This window comes from Sminthopsis crassicaudata, chromosome 5, assembly GCF_048593235.1.
Source record: "Sminthopsis crassicaudata isolate SCR6 chromosome 5, ASM4859323v1, whole genome shotgun sequence".
Taxonomy (NCBI): Eukaryota; Metazoa; Chordata; class Mammalia; order Dasyuromorphia; family Dasyuridae; genus Sminthopsis; species Sminthopsis crassicaudata.
This window is the reverse complement of record NC_133621.1, coordinates 134464240-134480345: the sequence shown is the minus strand read 5'-3', so window position 1 is coordinate 134480345 and position 16106 is coordinate 134464240. Positions and strand designations below refer to the sequence as shown.

Sequence of the window (16106 nt, the reverse complement as noted above, 5' to 3'; positions counted from 1 at the left end):
GCTGTAGTAGTTTTTAATGGATCTAGTATAAGTGAATGATTTCTTCCACTTTAGTACCATAATTTTTAAAAGGATCCAAACCCTTATTCCTTCATAAAAATTCTTACAATCATATAAAACATAAATTACAGTTAGACTTCACAATGTACATATTTATAAGTATTACATAAATATAAATATTAATTTGATTAAGCATTATTTCTGTCTTTTTTGTTTTTACAAATGCTTATGTAAAAAGTTGATGTTTAATCTGCCAATAAAAAAATCTCACCAGAAACAGGTTGTGTGAATGATGTGTCATCAGGTTACCTGTCACATAGCCCTTTTTCTAAAACAGAATTTCCTAATAGCTGGCTAGGCTCTACATACTCCATTTCAGTTAAAACTCCACTTACTGCCTTTCCTGATGTCCTTTAATACTTGGTGACTTCTTTTTGATATTAATTCCAATTTATGCTGTATATATCTTGTCTGAACATAGTTGTTTGCAATTTTGCTTCACACATATAAGCAACTTGAGAGTAAGTGCTGTTTTTGTTATTCTGAGAGTCTCTAGCTCTTAACACAGGGCCTGGCACAGGATAGGTGCTTCATAAATGCTTTGACTTAACTTCATTAGTAGAGTTGCTCCCATGAGGTAAAGTTCTTAGTTGAAATTGTGATATGTGATGTTTATGTGATTTTGGTGAGAGACTCCATATCTCACCAAATTCAATAATGCTCAAAGTGTGTCAACTGACAATCCAAATGAACAGAGAGTTTCCAAACTCTAAATTTCCCACATCAACTAAATTAAGATAAAAAAATTACTTTTGACATCAATTTTTGCCTGAAATATTAAATACTCTAGTTTTTGTCAACACAGCTCCTCCCACATACCAGTGAGATTTGGGAAGTGGAGTAAACAAGTACTGACACTTTTGTTTGGCATGCTTTCAGGACTGACTGGTTTGGGGAAGAGTGACAAGTATCAGCCCTGTTCAACTGAAGGTGAGAAATGTGATCTTAAGGAGGCTGGTGAACAGTTGTTGAGTAAGCTAGGAGTCACTAGCACCATTAAAGTAGAGTAACTGCTTTCGCAAGATACTCTATTTCCCACCTCCCTCAAGCCATCAGGACTCTTCAGATTTTCCCTCTGAAGTTCATGGTAGGGAGAAAGGACCTATGAGATGACAATGAATTCTGGTGGGTTTTTTTTTTTTTTTTTAGTACAGGTGCTATCATCAACCTTATCAGTTGGAAGCTCCTGAGTCTGAGGACAAAGTTCCCAGGAGAAGAGATTTCTCAGAGTAAAAACTAGCTATGTCCATGAGGACTATGATGAAATGCGAAGCCATGCCCTGACTTACCAAAAATCATGGACCTTGGGGCAGCTAGGTGGCGCAGTGGATAGAGCCCCAGCTCTATAGTAAAGAGGACCTGAGTTCAAATTTGACCTGAGACACTTAACACTTCCTAGCTGTGGGACCCTGGGCAAGTCACTTAACCCCAAGTGCCTCAGGAAAAAACCCAAAGACTTCTATAAAAATTATGGACCTGTGATTTGCCTAACAGTACACTGGGCTGAATACATACAAAGGCAGAAAAAAAAAAAAAAAACCAGCCCTACTCTCAAGGAATTTACAATCAAATGGGACAGATAATATATAAACAACCATGTATAAGCAAGATAACACACACAAACATCCATCTCCAAAAATTGTGAAAATCTTACAAGGAAGGCATTTAAAATTAAGGAGAACCAGGAAAGGTTTCTTATAGAAAGTCAGACTTTAGCTGAAACTTGGAGAGATGAGGAGGGGTAAGAATGATACTCAATGAAAATACCCAGAGTCAGGAGATAGGGTGTCCTGTGTGAGAAACAGCCAAGACACTGGACAGCATGGAGTATGTGGAGGAGAGTACAGAAAGGTGGGATGGGACCAAGTTGTGAAAGACCAAGAACCAAACAGAAGATTTCACATTTAGTCCTTGAGACCAAAGGGAGCCCCTGGGTTTAGTGAAAGGTGACACTAACAGGGTTAGACTTATGCTTTAGGAAGATCACCCTGGTAAGCTGGGTGGAAGACGGAGTGTACTGAACAGAGACTGGAGGCAGGGGAGCGGTCAGTGAGCTATGGCAACGATGAAGCAGCAAGAGCCTGTACCTGGAGGGTGACAGGATGTGAGAGAAGAGGACAGAAACAGGAGCTCTTCTGAGACTGGACTGACAGGATGGGCAGCCCTGCATACGGGTGGATGGGCAGCCCTCCACACGGGTATATGCGCAGGGGTATGTGTGCCACTACGAGTGACCAGGAGAATGGTGATGCCCTGAAAACTACTAGGAAAATTATGAAGGGGGAGGGGAAAGATAAAGAGTTCAGTTTTGGTTACACCAAGTTTAAGATGTGAAGTTAAAGTAAAATAAATATTCAGCAGTCCCTTAAAGTATTTCATGTTTTAAATATCAACCTCTCTAGGATAATATTTATACACCAAGTATAAGAGGCATGATTTGTTTCATGTTGTTTCATGTTACAAGTACATGTCATTATGTGCTTATGAGTATTTTGTGTTGTAAACATTTCTTTGTGGGAGAGGGAAAAAAACTGTCTTTATACATAATCTATTTTTTATATAAATTCTATAAAACCCTTTTAGGGAAGCCAAGGAAATAAACTATCTTTAGAGTTTTTCTCTAGAGTTCTACTCTGGGATATAAATGTAAGAAGCCAAAAAGTTCAAGAGTAACTTGATGCCCTCTTTTAGAGGTCAGACTTTCCCAGAAGTAAAGCTAGTCAATCTTTACATGTCACTAATTTTTCCTGGGTTTAAGTAATTAAACATATCTTGCTGGTTGATAATGGTTGACAACATTATTACCACATCCTCTCCCTTAGAAATTCTTAATACTCTTTCCTCCCTTGATATCAATGACACTGCTTTCTGCTTTCTTAAGGGCTTCTTAGTTTCTTCTCTGGTACCTTTTTCTTCTTCATCCCACAAAGTATGTATTAGCATCCCCTAAGATTCCCTCTTTGAGGACTTTTTAAAAAAATATTCTCTTCTCAATCTCAACTACCTCTTTGGCTTCAAAGATCTCCTCTATGCGAATGGATTTGAAATTTATTTCCACATTTTTTCTCCTTATCTCCAAGTCCCTGTTTTTCAGCTATTAGCTGAACATCTTCATATGAATGTCCTGTTTATATCTCAAACTTGTGTTCAAAACTAAACTTGTTTTTTCTCCTTGATCCTCTTCCTAATTTCTCTAAGATACCTACTTGAATAAACTGTCAACTTTCTTAAAACAGCTGTCCTATTCCCCCCATTCCTTCCTTTTCCACACTTACCACACTAATTCAGGTGCTCATGACCTTTCTCACCTGAACTCCTAAAATATTCTCCTCACTATTCGTTTTATTTCCACTCTTTCCTCTCTTAAATGGATTCTAAACACTTCTGCCAAAAATAATTTTCTTAATGCATAGGCCTTATTATTTGGTTCCTATGTTCAAAAATTTTCAGAGATTTCCCCATTGCTTAAAGGATAAAATACAAACTCTTTATTGCTGGCATTCAACTTGGCACATAATTCAGCTTCAACTCCTCTTCACATATTATATATAGTCAGCCAAACTGAACTATTTACTACTCTCTGATCTTGTCTTGTCCTTTCCTGCTTCTATGCATTGCAAACATTATCTCTCCTCTCCTCTCAGACTTGGAACCAATCCCTCATCTTTTCCCTATTAGAAATTCTTCCAGCCCAAACCTCTCCTAAGGTAAACAGCACATTCTAATTTGTGTAACACAGGCATGCCTCATTTTATTGCACTTTGCCTTATAGTGCTTTGCAGATACTTTTTTTTTTTTTTTTTTTTTTTTTTTTTACAAATTAAAAGTTTGTGGAAACTCTGCATTAAGCAAATCTATTGGCACCATTTTTCCAACAGCACATATCATGTCTCTGTGTCACATTTTGGTAATTCCCAGTTTTTCAAGCTTTTTCATTATTATTATACTTGTTATGGTGATCTGAGATCAGTGGATCAGTGAACTTTTGTATTACTATTGTTAATTATTTCAGTGCCAAAGATTGTGCTCATATAAGACAATGAACTTAATTGATAAACATTGTATGTGTTTTGAATGCTACACTGATTGGCCATTTCCCATCTTTCTCCCTCTAGTCTATTTCCTGAGATACAACAATGCTGAAATTAGGTCAATTAATTACCCCAAAATGGCCTCTAAGGGTTCAAGTGAAAGAGTCAACTGATGCAGCAAAATTCTCACCTCAACCTTTATCAACCACTGCCATGATCAATTAGCAAACTTCAAAAAGACCTTCTAACAGCAAAAAGATTATGACTTGCTGACAGCTTGGAAGGTTTTTTAATTAAGGTATATACATTGTTTAAAACATAATACTATTGTACACTTAATAGACTAGAGTATAGTGTAAAAATAACTTTTATATTCACTGGGATACCAAAAATTTCATGTGAATTGTTTGATTGAGATGGTCACTTTATTGCAGTGGTCTGGAACTAAACTCACAGTATCTTGGAAATATGTCTATAATGCTGTTTTTTTTAAAACACAAAATTTATTTTATCCATAGGTGATAACAGGTGATAAATAAACTGTTTCTTTTTCCTCACTTGATACAGAAAAAAACTTCATAAGAATATTTTTAGTAAGTTTTCTCTCATATCTAAAAATAAATTTAAATCTTTTTTATTAATGATGATAATGTTATCCCTAGGTCTACTGGACAATATTAAACTGACCATTTGGAAATTTTTAAGGAGCCATACTGAGAAACAAACATCTGCACAAAGAATAATTCTTTTAAGAATATCTATGATATATTACTAAATGATCTTTTTTTTGACTTGATATTTTACCATAACAAATGTTTTTGACACATCACTATGTACAGCAATAAAGAATAGAAATTTATGTTATCTTCTTCTATTAGAATGTTTTTGCCCATGGCATAGTGCCTGATAAGACAGTAAGAACTCAATAAATTAAGTGCTGATTAAGGCAGCACACAGTAGGAATCTAATGAAATGTTCCACTTTAGGGAAAAGTCAAACATGCCTTCTGTGGCAATAAATCAAACGAAAGGACATTTGCCACCTTGTTACTGTCAGATAAGTGCTAAGCCCAAGAAGAAAGAATTACAGTATTTCAAATGCCACTGAGAAGAATGATTTTATTCCGTAGAACAAAATCAAGTTCAGCTTGAATATTACTTGTATGCTGAAAAACATGGTGAATTATGTTATCAAGATTTGCTCATCCTATTTTCAGACTAAAGTTAGATCACAGTCTAATAATCTTCATTTCCTCAGTAAACTATGGCAAAACCCTTCAACTGCTTCCTACTACCTACTGAATAGTTCAAAATCCTCAGGCTGCTATTCAAGGCCAGTATAATGTGCCAAGTTGTCTTTTCAACCTCACTTTACAGTACTTCTTTCCATGGAGTATATAAATTCTAATCAAAATGAAACACACTCTACTTTCCCTTCTATGTAGCTTTGCAATATTCTCTTCTTTCCTTTCTGACTACTGAATTCCTACCCCACTCAAAAATCATTTCCTAATCACTCTCCAATTGCCCCAGTATCACTTAGTTTATATTTCTTTTATGTAATTATAATGTATTATTCTTGCATGTATCGAAGCTTCCTATTAGACTGAGGACAGGAATTCCATAATTTTCAATTTTTGTGGGTAATTAATATTTATTTTACTGAAATTAACCTGCTGAAACTATCATTTTATTAAATATCATGTTAAAATTATACAATTATACAAGTGGAAATAGATATTGACTTACCTGCCAGGATACTGCACCCAATATTGCTGTTGCAAGAAGACTAAAGAAAACTAGTTGCTCTGAAATTAAGCAAAAATGTCGCATTCCTTTAGATGCCATTACTCTATCAAGGCTATTATTATCTGCCCTGTGAGTATAATAGACTTTATGACAGTCATTTAATTTGGTATGGAACCCCCAAAGAGTTATAAGAAAAATAATATGACAAATTATCCAGAAAATTCCAAAAATGGAAAACCCTGGTATTACAAAGTACCAGAGATAAGGGTTTCCAAGCTTAAATGCTGAAAGAATAAAAAAAGTAAGCTCAATCAAGCCAATGGAAATGACAGAAAATCTTCTACAAATTCTTCCACGATACAAGTAGGGCTTCCACCTTTCAGTAACTGAAAGTCCACTAAAATAGATGTCAAGGAATGGATCAGTAATTAGACAAATAAAAAAACATGCAAAGGCAACTGGATTCTGAGGAGTTTCTAATGAAGAAAAAAATAGTAAGATAACAAAAATCACTAAATTTGGAATTGCTAAGAATGATTTCATTCGTAGGTCAATAATCAGCATCGCCAAACCTACAACAAGCAAGATGACACTCATAGACTTTTCCACCAGCATAGTGGTACTAGCAATGGCAAATCCAACCAGCTCAAGGAATTCAACTGTGGTAAGTAAAGTGGGTCGATGACGGATACAACCACAAATTCTCTCCACTAAAGCACATAATATCCTTAATACTATGGAAGTCAGAAGCAAATACTTAGTCACTTCTTCTTTCACATCTTTTTTAAAAGGTGTATTATCTAGGAAACAAAGAAGACCGAGCAAGAATCCAAACCAAAGGTTGGAAAGGCTTAAACTTGCTGCTTCCATTGAAAAATAATAATAGAGAATGCTGGCAATTCCAAGAACAAAAAGGCCAAGTATAAAGATGACCAGAATTAGGGAATCTGCTGTCTTTTCCCATCTTACATAAAGACCTAGGCATATTGCTACCAATAAATTGATTCTGGCTAAGTAGCCAAGATATCGAACTGAAGAGTGCATATTCACTTCTCTATTCACTTCTTCCAGTCTTGTCATTGCCATATACAGACAATGACTAATACAGTAACGCAGTGATCTACACATGTAAAATGGCAATTAAAGTTCTTTCTCCACACTATAAAAATTGTTTGTACTGCATCCAGAAAATCCAGGACATCTGCAAGCTCCTACTTCACCATTTCCTCAGATGAAATCTTATTTGAAGACCTAAAAAAAAAAAAAAGAATTTGAATTAATTTTAAATTTATTTTCACTGCAGAACTTACATTGTACAAAATAATATAACATAAGTAAAAACGAATTGCTATTTCTCCTGTAACACAATGTAGCATGTGTATATTTATCATAAAAGAAATATTAAATTTATGCCAGTTCTCTCCTCCAGCAAAGTACTACTTTGATGCCTTATCAGGATATGGAGGTCACACTAAACTCCTGAAGGTTGTTAACAATAAAGTACAAATTCAACAAGGTCAATAAATCAACAAGCATTTATTCAGCATTTACTATGTGCCAGTCACTGTGCTGGGTCCTAAGAATAAAAACACAAAAATGTAACAATACTTTCCCTGAAGAAGTTTATGCTGTAACTAAAGAAAAATAGGTCTTTAATTAAGTATATACAAAATAAATAAGGGGTAATGGGGGACAAGGAGAATCGGGAAAGGCTTTTAGAAGGTTTCACTTAAACTGAGTTTTAAAAGAAATCAGGGATTCTAGGGCGCAGAGGAAAAAGGCTTTATGTAAGGTCCATTTAAAGGCCATCTCAGAGCCAGACTAGCTCAATAGCAGGTTGGCTGCAATATTATGAATTCTTTGGCCAGAGCAACTGCCAAAGATCATATACTAAGGATTAGAGGGATTTGAAACCAGCATGGAAGGTGTATCCAGACCAATAAAGTTCTTGATGATAGTGAGCATTTATATACAGTATTAAGATTTATAAAGCACTTGCCTTTGTTATCTCATTTGCTCCTCACTAACAGCTCTATGATAAGGAAGGAGCTACTCCTTCCTCATTTGACAGACAAGTACACTGTCCTAATAGTAGGTCACACAGCTAAGAAATGTCTGAGGCAGACTGAACATAAGTCTTCCTGACTCCAAGACTATATATCTATCAAATATTTACCGTTTCAAAATACTGCCTTGAGTACTGACTGAGGTATATGTTAGTACTCAATAAAAAGAGATTTGGTATTAAAGTACAACGAATAAGGTTAACTATTATTACTGTGATGGATAGCTAGTATTTTTACAGGGCTCTAAGGTTTAAAGAGCCCTTTATAAATATAATTCTTTTATCCTTACAACGCTGAGAAATAGGTACTATTCAGTACCCATTTTACAGATGAGAAAAATGAGTATGGCAGAAATTAAATGACTTGCCCAGGGTTGGATTTGAACTGTTTTTTCTGACCCCACTTTGCTACTTTTACCAATTTTATTTAAATAACAAGCTCTTCCTGTAAGTAGATGATTAGTAGAGCATTAGCTGTGAATTTTCTCTCCTCCAATGATAGTAATGAATTGTTCTCCTCCACCCACCTCATCTTTCTATATCTACTACTCCCTATATACCTGGAATGGTATATGCCAGTTTCCCTAGCTTAGGATACAATTTATGGCAAGATATCAGAACAAAGTTTATGAAGAAAGACTGACATTAATATTACTTCTAATTTTAAAAAGATTGAATATTCTTTAAATTGAAACATTTTATACTAACAGCAGTTTTTACTTAAAATTAACTCCTGTTCTCTCAAATTCTGTGCAATTGTAGATTCTTAAAACTAGATTTTAAGTCAACAAAAATACAAGCAATTAAGTTTAAAACTAGATTTTAAGTACATAAAAACACAATAAGGTTTAATACATTAAACCTACTCATTCCATAAATCTGTTCCATAATTATCTTAACAATTTTGACTGAATAATCTCCTTCAAACAATAGTGCTGTTTTCCTACTTTAAATGAACAACTACATGGCAATGCATCCAAGTTGCCCAGATCATTTCTGTTATGAAACACTTTAAATTCTGTCTACAATAAGAATTTTCAGCAGTATCATTATTAATTTTTCCAGTACAAAATTAAATATTATAAGCTGACATGCCTTATAAACTATAATTCAAACTGGCTAGCTGTAAATTTAGAATGAGTGATTGAAAAATAATTTAAACATCTGTTAGTAATTTAAAAAAAACTATGAGATTATTTCACGGGGACAGATTAATGATAAATAGGATAGTTTTTTTGGTTTGTGGTAACAATAAACCTTTAGAGACCTCTACTAGTTAAAAGTTTGAGAGGAAATCCTCCAAGAACCTAATTTAGAATCAGCATATCTGAAATTCTCTCATAAGATGGACACAAAAAAAGAAACAGCAGGTCATCATGTAATTAGCAACCCAAAGATAGCCATTTGGCTGAGAGAAATGTGCCCACCATGTGACATAATCTGCTAAGGCTAGATTGGTTTCATCTGTCATCTTTGGATGCCAGCTATAAAACATTCATGGAAATGACAAACTTGTCCAAGAAGGAATTGCAGATGTCTCTCAAATAATCATTCTTTAGTTACTTAGCTTTTGTGTTCAATAAAGATTTTAAGAGGCTAAATATTTATCTAAAAGTCACCATTTTATTTATTTCAATAACAATATAAGTTGTGCTCTTTTGGTTTTCTAATCACATTACTAAAAAGAATCTCCTAATTACATATTAATGTTTTAGTCTTTTTTTCTTGACAGATTAAGAAAACAAAACACAATGAACTATTTCTATTTTATTTGTTTATTTATTATAGCAACAAAAAAAAGAGGCAGTACAGGAGAATAGGCAGTGCAGTCATTGGAGTCAATAAAACTCAAGTTTACAAGTAGCCTCTCAATCATATTTGGCTGTGTGATCTTGGGCAAATCATTTAACTATTGAGTGGACCCAGTCAAGTCACTGAGAGTGTATATTGTATAGCATGTTTCAGTTTTCATTGGTAGAGAGAGTTTCCTATCTGGAAGTTCCCTGTATCAACAAAGTCTCAGGCCCAGAACAAAAATGCACAAATGCACACATACACACATATGTTTGTGAAATGAGTCTACACAACCTGTATGCTGCACTGGTACCCACTTAATAATATAAGACACAAAAAGAAGTCCATCTCCTTAACCTGATGCAGAATTTATGGGAAGACATGGATAAGAACATAGGATGAGAAAGTATTTATGGCTCACAATTTGTACCACTTGAAAAAATATCTACCTTGAATTCAAGATAAATCTACTAAATAAAGAAAAAAAAATTGCATCTATGTTTACTTATTCATTCATATACTCAACATTTAGCATTTTTGTCAAAAATATGGATAAAAGCATAGTATGCTCATCAAATCTGCAGATGACAGCAAGCTAAGAGATAGCTACTAGACAAAAGAGAGAAAATCCAAAAAGGCTCTTGAGAAGTTAAAGCACAAGATGAATCTAATAAAATAATCAATAGGGATCAATGTAAAGTCTTGTATTTAGGTAAAAAAAGTTCAACTATATAAGGATAAGAGGGAGGAAAAATGGTTAGAAAGCAATTATGGAAAAGATTTAGGGGTTTAGAAGCAGCACTGTGATATGACACCCAAAGTTCAGAAGGCGGGAGGAAAAAAGTCCCTGTACTTCATACTCTGCCCTCATCAAACTTCATCTTGTAGTCTTGAGCACCAGAAAGATAATAATAAGCTGGAAAGAACCCAGGAGAGGACAACCAGGGTGGTTATGGGTCTTGAGACTATGTCACATGGCACTTTGAGAAACTGGGCATGTTTAGCCTATGAAAGATAAGTTTCAGACATTATAGCTATCTTCAAGTATTTGAAAGGCTGTTATATAGAAAAGGGATCAGATTTGTTCTATTTGGCCCCATAGGGCAAAAAAAAATAGGGAAACTGAAAAGAGAGATGAGATGAAACATGCAACCTAATTCCTTCCTAAGAGGTCTGCTTCCTGAGACAGAAGGGATAACTTTTAGCTGCAAATTTAAACAGATGTTTTTGGATATGAACAATGTGAGAATGTGTTTTGCTTTACTATCTCTAGTTCTTGCTTCCTTTGTTTTTCTGGGGGTCATGTGGGAGGGAGAAAACTAAATGCATATTAATTGAAAAAAGTAAAATAAAAATTAGATTAAAAAGTGAATAATATGCTGAATTCCATTAGGCAGGAAAGAGAATAACCTAGAAGCTTATAGATAAGCAAGGATCCTATCTAGATTACATAAATAGATTTTAAGCTCACACAGTAATGTAATTGGAAAAGGGGAAAAGAGTATTTGATGCTCAAAGGAGGAAAGGCTACTGAGTGATGGTTGCAAAGAGACAAGATGGAAGCATCCGTGAAGAACAAAAAGTACACTTACTCCTTCCTCTTATGGGCCCAAATTTTCCGTGGTCATCAAGGATGGAGCTGCCAGTACTTAGACAAGGTGCGTTCAGGGAAGCAGTGTCTCCAGTAGCCTAGGGCTTCAGCATGAAAGAAAGGAGTAGGGCAGGGGTTCTCAAACTCCGAAGGGCCATATGCAGCCTGCTGAGGACATTTATGCAGCCCGCTGGGTTATGGCAAATGGGCTGAGAGGCGGAGACAGAGTGTGAGCTTTTGTTTTTACTATAGTCCTGCCTCCAACAGTCTGAGGGACAGTAAACTGGCCCCCTACTTAAAAAGTTTGAGGACCACTGGAGTAGAGGATATGAGGAAGTTATTACAAACATAATCAAATGGCTATAATGAATGCTGCTCATTGGGTATCAGATATAGAGACAGACAGACAGACAGATAGATATAAACTGGGTAGCAATAAATTTCAAATCTTTATTCCTAAGTCTGTAGTGGTCAATGTTCAGTCCCACAGATTTCTGAATAAAACCTGTGCTTGAAAGGAAAAAGCAAACAAAAAAGAAAGGAACCACTAAGATACAAACTTAGGCTTATACCATAAATTCCTAACAATTGGAGCTGTCCAAAAGTAGAACTGACTGCCTCAAGAGGTGTTGAGTTCCTCCTGGTTAGAAGTCTTTAAGTAGAGGCCAGGTATGTTGGAGTGGACATTGCTTCTGCCTACATGTTGAGCTACAGGACTGCTGAGGTCATTTACATTTCTGTGATTATGTGTGGTTGAATTAGATGTCAGAGCTCTAACTGGAAATCTCAGTTCCCAGGATAAATTCATTTGAGGAAGGGGAGCTGGGAGATGATGCAAGGAAGGAGGAAAGAAGAGAGACATTGTGCAGACAGAATGTCCTGGCTAGGGAAGAATATCCCTGAGAGACTGTCTCACCACAGGTACAGTTTTAGAGGGAAAAGGCAACAATTTCCCTCCTCACAATCTCCACCGACTGCCAGCAACAGCCCATCCTATCCAAATCATCCTTCACCTGGAAGCCCCTACTACCGAGAGGCAGGGGACACAAAGACAAAAAAATAATAATGAAGAAAGCCATTGCCCTAAAACTGGTTCTCAACGTGTGGCTCATGCTCATGAGAACCTTCCAGTGGTCCAAAAGGTGAAAATTACATTCCTACTAAAACTCAGAAGTTACTTGCCTGTTAAAATACTCTTTTCCCCTTTTCCAACTACATCACTGTGTAAAGCTGGATTTTTTTTTTTATGTGCTTCAATCAAAACAACATATTGCAACAGACTGAAGGAAGACATATTATGTCAGGCTGAAGAAATTTGTAAAATATGTAAATAACGCCACTCTTGCACTTCTTTTTGTTTTGGAAAAAGTTATTGTTCATAAAAATAGGTTATTTGTGTTAACGTGTAAAGAGTTATGGCTATTTTAAAAAATGTTTTAATAAATGAGTATTTATTTTTTTTTAAATGGCCAGTTTTAGTTTCTAATGTGGTAAATATATATCCTTCACCTACTTAAACAAAAACTATTTGGGTTCCTCAATTTTTAGCAGTGGGTCCTGAGACCAAAAGGTTTGAGGCCCTCTGCCCAGAGAGATCTCTACAGATAAGTAGAATAGCACTCGGGGTGCAGTGGGAGGTCAGAAAGTCAGGGCTCATTCCCCGTAAGGAGGAAAGGTGGGGTAGCTTCCCGGGAGCCGTTTCATTTTATCCCAGACCTAAGACAATTCCTCTTTAATAAAGGTCCTCCACCCAGAATCTCTTCCCCTCCCCCACCTCCCAATTTCTTAAGTACAAGGGCTTCTAAAGGCTTTGGGGACAACGCGCTGAGGGAAGTGGACGGAACCAACGAGGGGGAAGAACAGCTTTTCCCCCTGGTTCTTTTTTGGGGGAGGGGGCGGGCCGCCGTCTCGGCTGGAAAGTGAGATTCAACGTGCAGAGACAGGAAGCCCCCCAAAGAAGTTTTCTCCCCCCTCCCCGGGCCCGTAGGTCGCACGTTTCACTTGCGTACTTGTCATCACGCGCACTTTCTCAGCAAGTGGTACCACGGTAAGTCCATTTCCCAGACGCAGACACGGAAGCTCCCCAACCCAGGGCTCTTCCCCAGCGCCTCGCAGCCTCGGCACGTCGGGCCGGACGTCCCTCAGGGTGGGTGCTCTGGGACGCAGCCCACCGCCCTCGAGTCCCCGATACGTCGGGCGCAGCCGCGGGCTTCCGGAGCAGGCCCGAGAAGGCCTCCGCAGTTTCCTGAGGCGCGTCGCGGAGAGGAGCCGGACGGCCCAGGTTCCTCCTTCGCGGCGCCGCTGCCTCTTCCTACCTGGCTCTGCCGGGGCCGGCTCTTCCACTCGTTCAGGCCTGGACGTCTCGGCGTTCGGGGGACGTAAGGAGGTTGGCCCCGAGTGATGCCTGCGCCGCGGAAGGCGAGCGGTCCGGGCCCGGGCGGGAGAGGAACTAACAGAGGCCAGATTGTTGGAAAACTTTCTCCGTTACCAGGGGGGTGGCGGTGGCGGTGGGAGCGGCGGCCATGTTCCCGCCGCCGGCTCAGAGGGAGATACGGAGCGTGGATAGGGTCAAATTAGGCGGCGGCGCCTCCTTCCAGCTCCGATCGCGAGGCGCCTAGGCCCGGGCCGGACTAGCTGATCGTGAGCTTCTCCCCTTCGTCCCGCCCCGCGCGCGCCCAGAGTCCCGGTGAGGCGAGGGGCGGTCGTTCCCGCCCTCCGCAATCTAGCGATTGAGACTGCTAGCCTCGCGGACACAAACTAACCACGCTCTCTAAGACCTCGGGGTAGAACGATCGTTCCCTTTGAAGTAGCTCCATCACCTAACTACCGTAGCAGAAGCCCAGATCTGGGTTCAAATCCTGCCTCCACTCAGTACTTACCAGCGGTAGGAGTTTGAGCGTAATCATTTCACCGTGCTGCTGCTTCTGTAATAGAACGGGTTTGAATTCCAGATCTGAATCTATTACGTGCATTTTTTTTTTAAGGCCCGGGTAACCGCGTTCCCGCAATTTCGCTTCTTAAAAGAGCGGTTTTATCTAAAGTAAACTGTAGGCGTCAGGGGTGGGACTAAGAAACCGAGGCCGTCCCGATTGAGAGGCTAATCCCCTGAGCTGGGTTTACATCTCCTTATCCAGATTGAATCATTTCTTGATGGACCTCACGTTTGGCTGCACGAAGCCTTTCTGGATCCCCTATCCTCCCTCCCATGTATATCCTATTCCTGGTGAGGAAACACATGGAACATCTCATCCAACATCATTACAGCAACGAGACAGCGCCTGGTGCATAGTAGGCCCTTGATATACCAAGAGTTTTTGGGTGCAGCTAAAGCATTTTTTAGGGGAGCATTCATTTTTGTCAATACTTAGATCAGGGGAAAGAACAGGTGAATGAGAATGAGATTAAAAAAACAAGAAAAGCAACAAATCAAAAAACCCCCCAAAAGTACTAAATTAGTAATTCTGAAAATCAAATAGATTTGCAAATTTGAAAGCAAAAAAACAAACAAACCCAACACACTGAATTAATAAAAAAGAGGAATTGCTTTTTAAACTAATGCTAGCCTGATAAAAAGAGAAAGGAAAGCCTAATGATTGGTGTCAAAATGAAAAAAATTTGCAATTGGTGAAAAGAAGGAAGCTTTCTGAAATCTTACACTCAGTTATATACCAACAAAACTAATATAAATGAAACGGATAATTATTTACAAAAATATAAAATACATACAGAATGGAACACGAGATTATTTAAATAATCCAGTATTAGAAAATTGAATAAAGCATAAAAACTCTCCAAGAAAGTTCTAGAACCAGATGAATTTAAAAATGAAATCTATTAAATATTCAAAGAACAATTCATTCCAATCTGGAATAAACTGCAAGAATAGAAAAAGAATGAATTCTGCCAAACACATTCAAATATGTGTGTGTGTGTACATGTGTATATTATATATATATACATACATATATATATATGTAAGTAGCCTTGGTACTTAAACCAATGAGACACAAAATAGATAAAGAATATAATTCTAAATTTTCCCAAATGAATATTGATTAAAAAAAAAAAAGTAAAATATTGGTAAAGAGTTTATAATATCATATTTCTTAAAATGATGTACTATGACCAGGATATATTTGTGCCAGGAATATAGGGCTTATTTGTAAATTTTTTTAAAATGCATGGCATTACATCAGTAGAAGCCCCCAAAAGCAACACTAAGAAGTATAGGAATAAATGTATCTTTCCTAAATTTGGTAAATATCAACTATATAAAGCCAAGAACTAGCATTACAAATAATAGTGAAGAGCTAGGGTCACCTTTTAAAATTCAATTTTATTTTATTTTCACTTCTTAATTCTCTCCCACTCCCCAATGAGGAGAGAAAAATAAAACAAATATGAGGTCATTTCCAGTAAAATCAGCAATAAATCAAGGATGTCCATTATTACTACTATTATTTAACACTGTTAAAAAACTATTGAAGGAAAAATTGAGGGAATATGAATAGGTAAAGTAAAAACAAAACTATCACCTTTTGTATATTATATGATGGTCCCTAAAGGTCAACTAAAAAGTGAAACAGTAACTTCAGCAAAGTTGTAGGATATAAAATTAACATATATATATATATATATGTGTGTGTGTGTGTGTGTGTATACATATATACACATTTATATATATATATCATCAACATTTCTGTATATCACAAACAAAATTCAGCAGGAAGAGAAAAATACTTAAAATTACCACAAATCATATAAAGTATATGAAAGTTTACCTACCATGACATACATTAAGTATTCTGTTACAAAAT

At 37.1% G+C, this 16106-nt stretch overlaps 1 protein-coding gene across 3 annotated transcripts in view; it reads right to left on the bottom strand.

Annotated features, from left to right (window-relative positions):
* TMEM168 (transmembrane protein 168) overlaps positions 1 to 14875 on the bottom strand; it is a 44182-nt gene extending 29307 nt beyond the window's left edge. Inside the window, exons 1-2 of one of the 3 annotated variants that reach the window (XM_074268273.1) lie at positions 14169 to 14875; positions 5840 to 7090 (exon numbers count right to left, since the gene is read on the bottom strand). In XM_074268273.1, coding sequence (XP_074124374.1) covers positions 5840 to 6967 — 1128 coding nt within the window. In that variant the 5' untranslated portion in view covers positions 6968 to 7090; positions 14169 to 14875. The other 2 variants (XM_074268272.1, XM_074268271.1) reach the window with 2 other exon arrangements.
* Positions 14876 to 16106: the final 1231 nt, after the last annotated feature.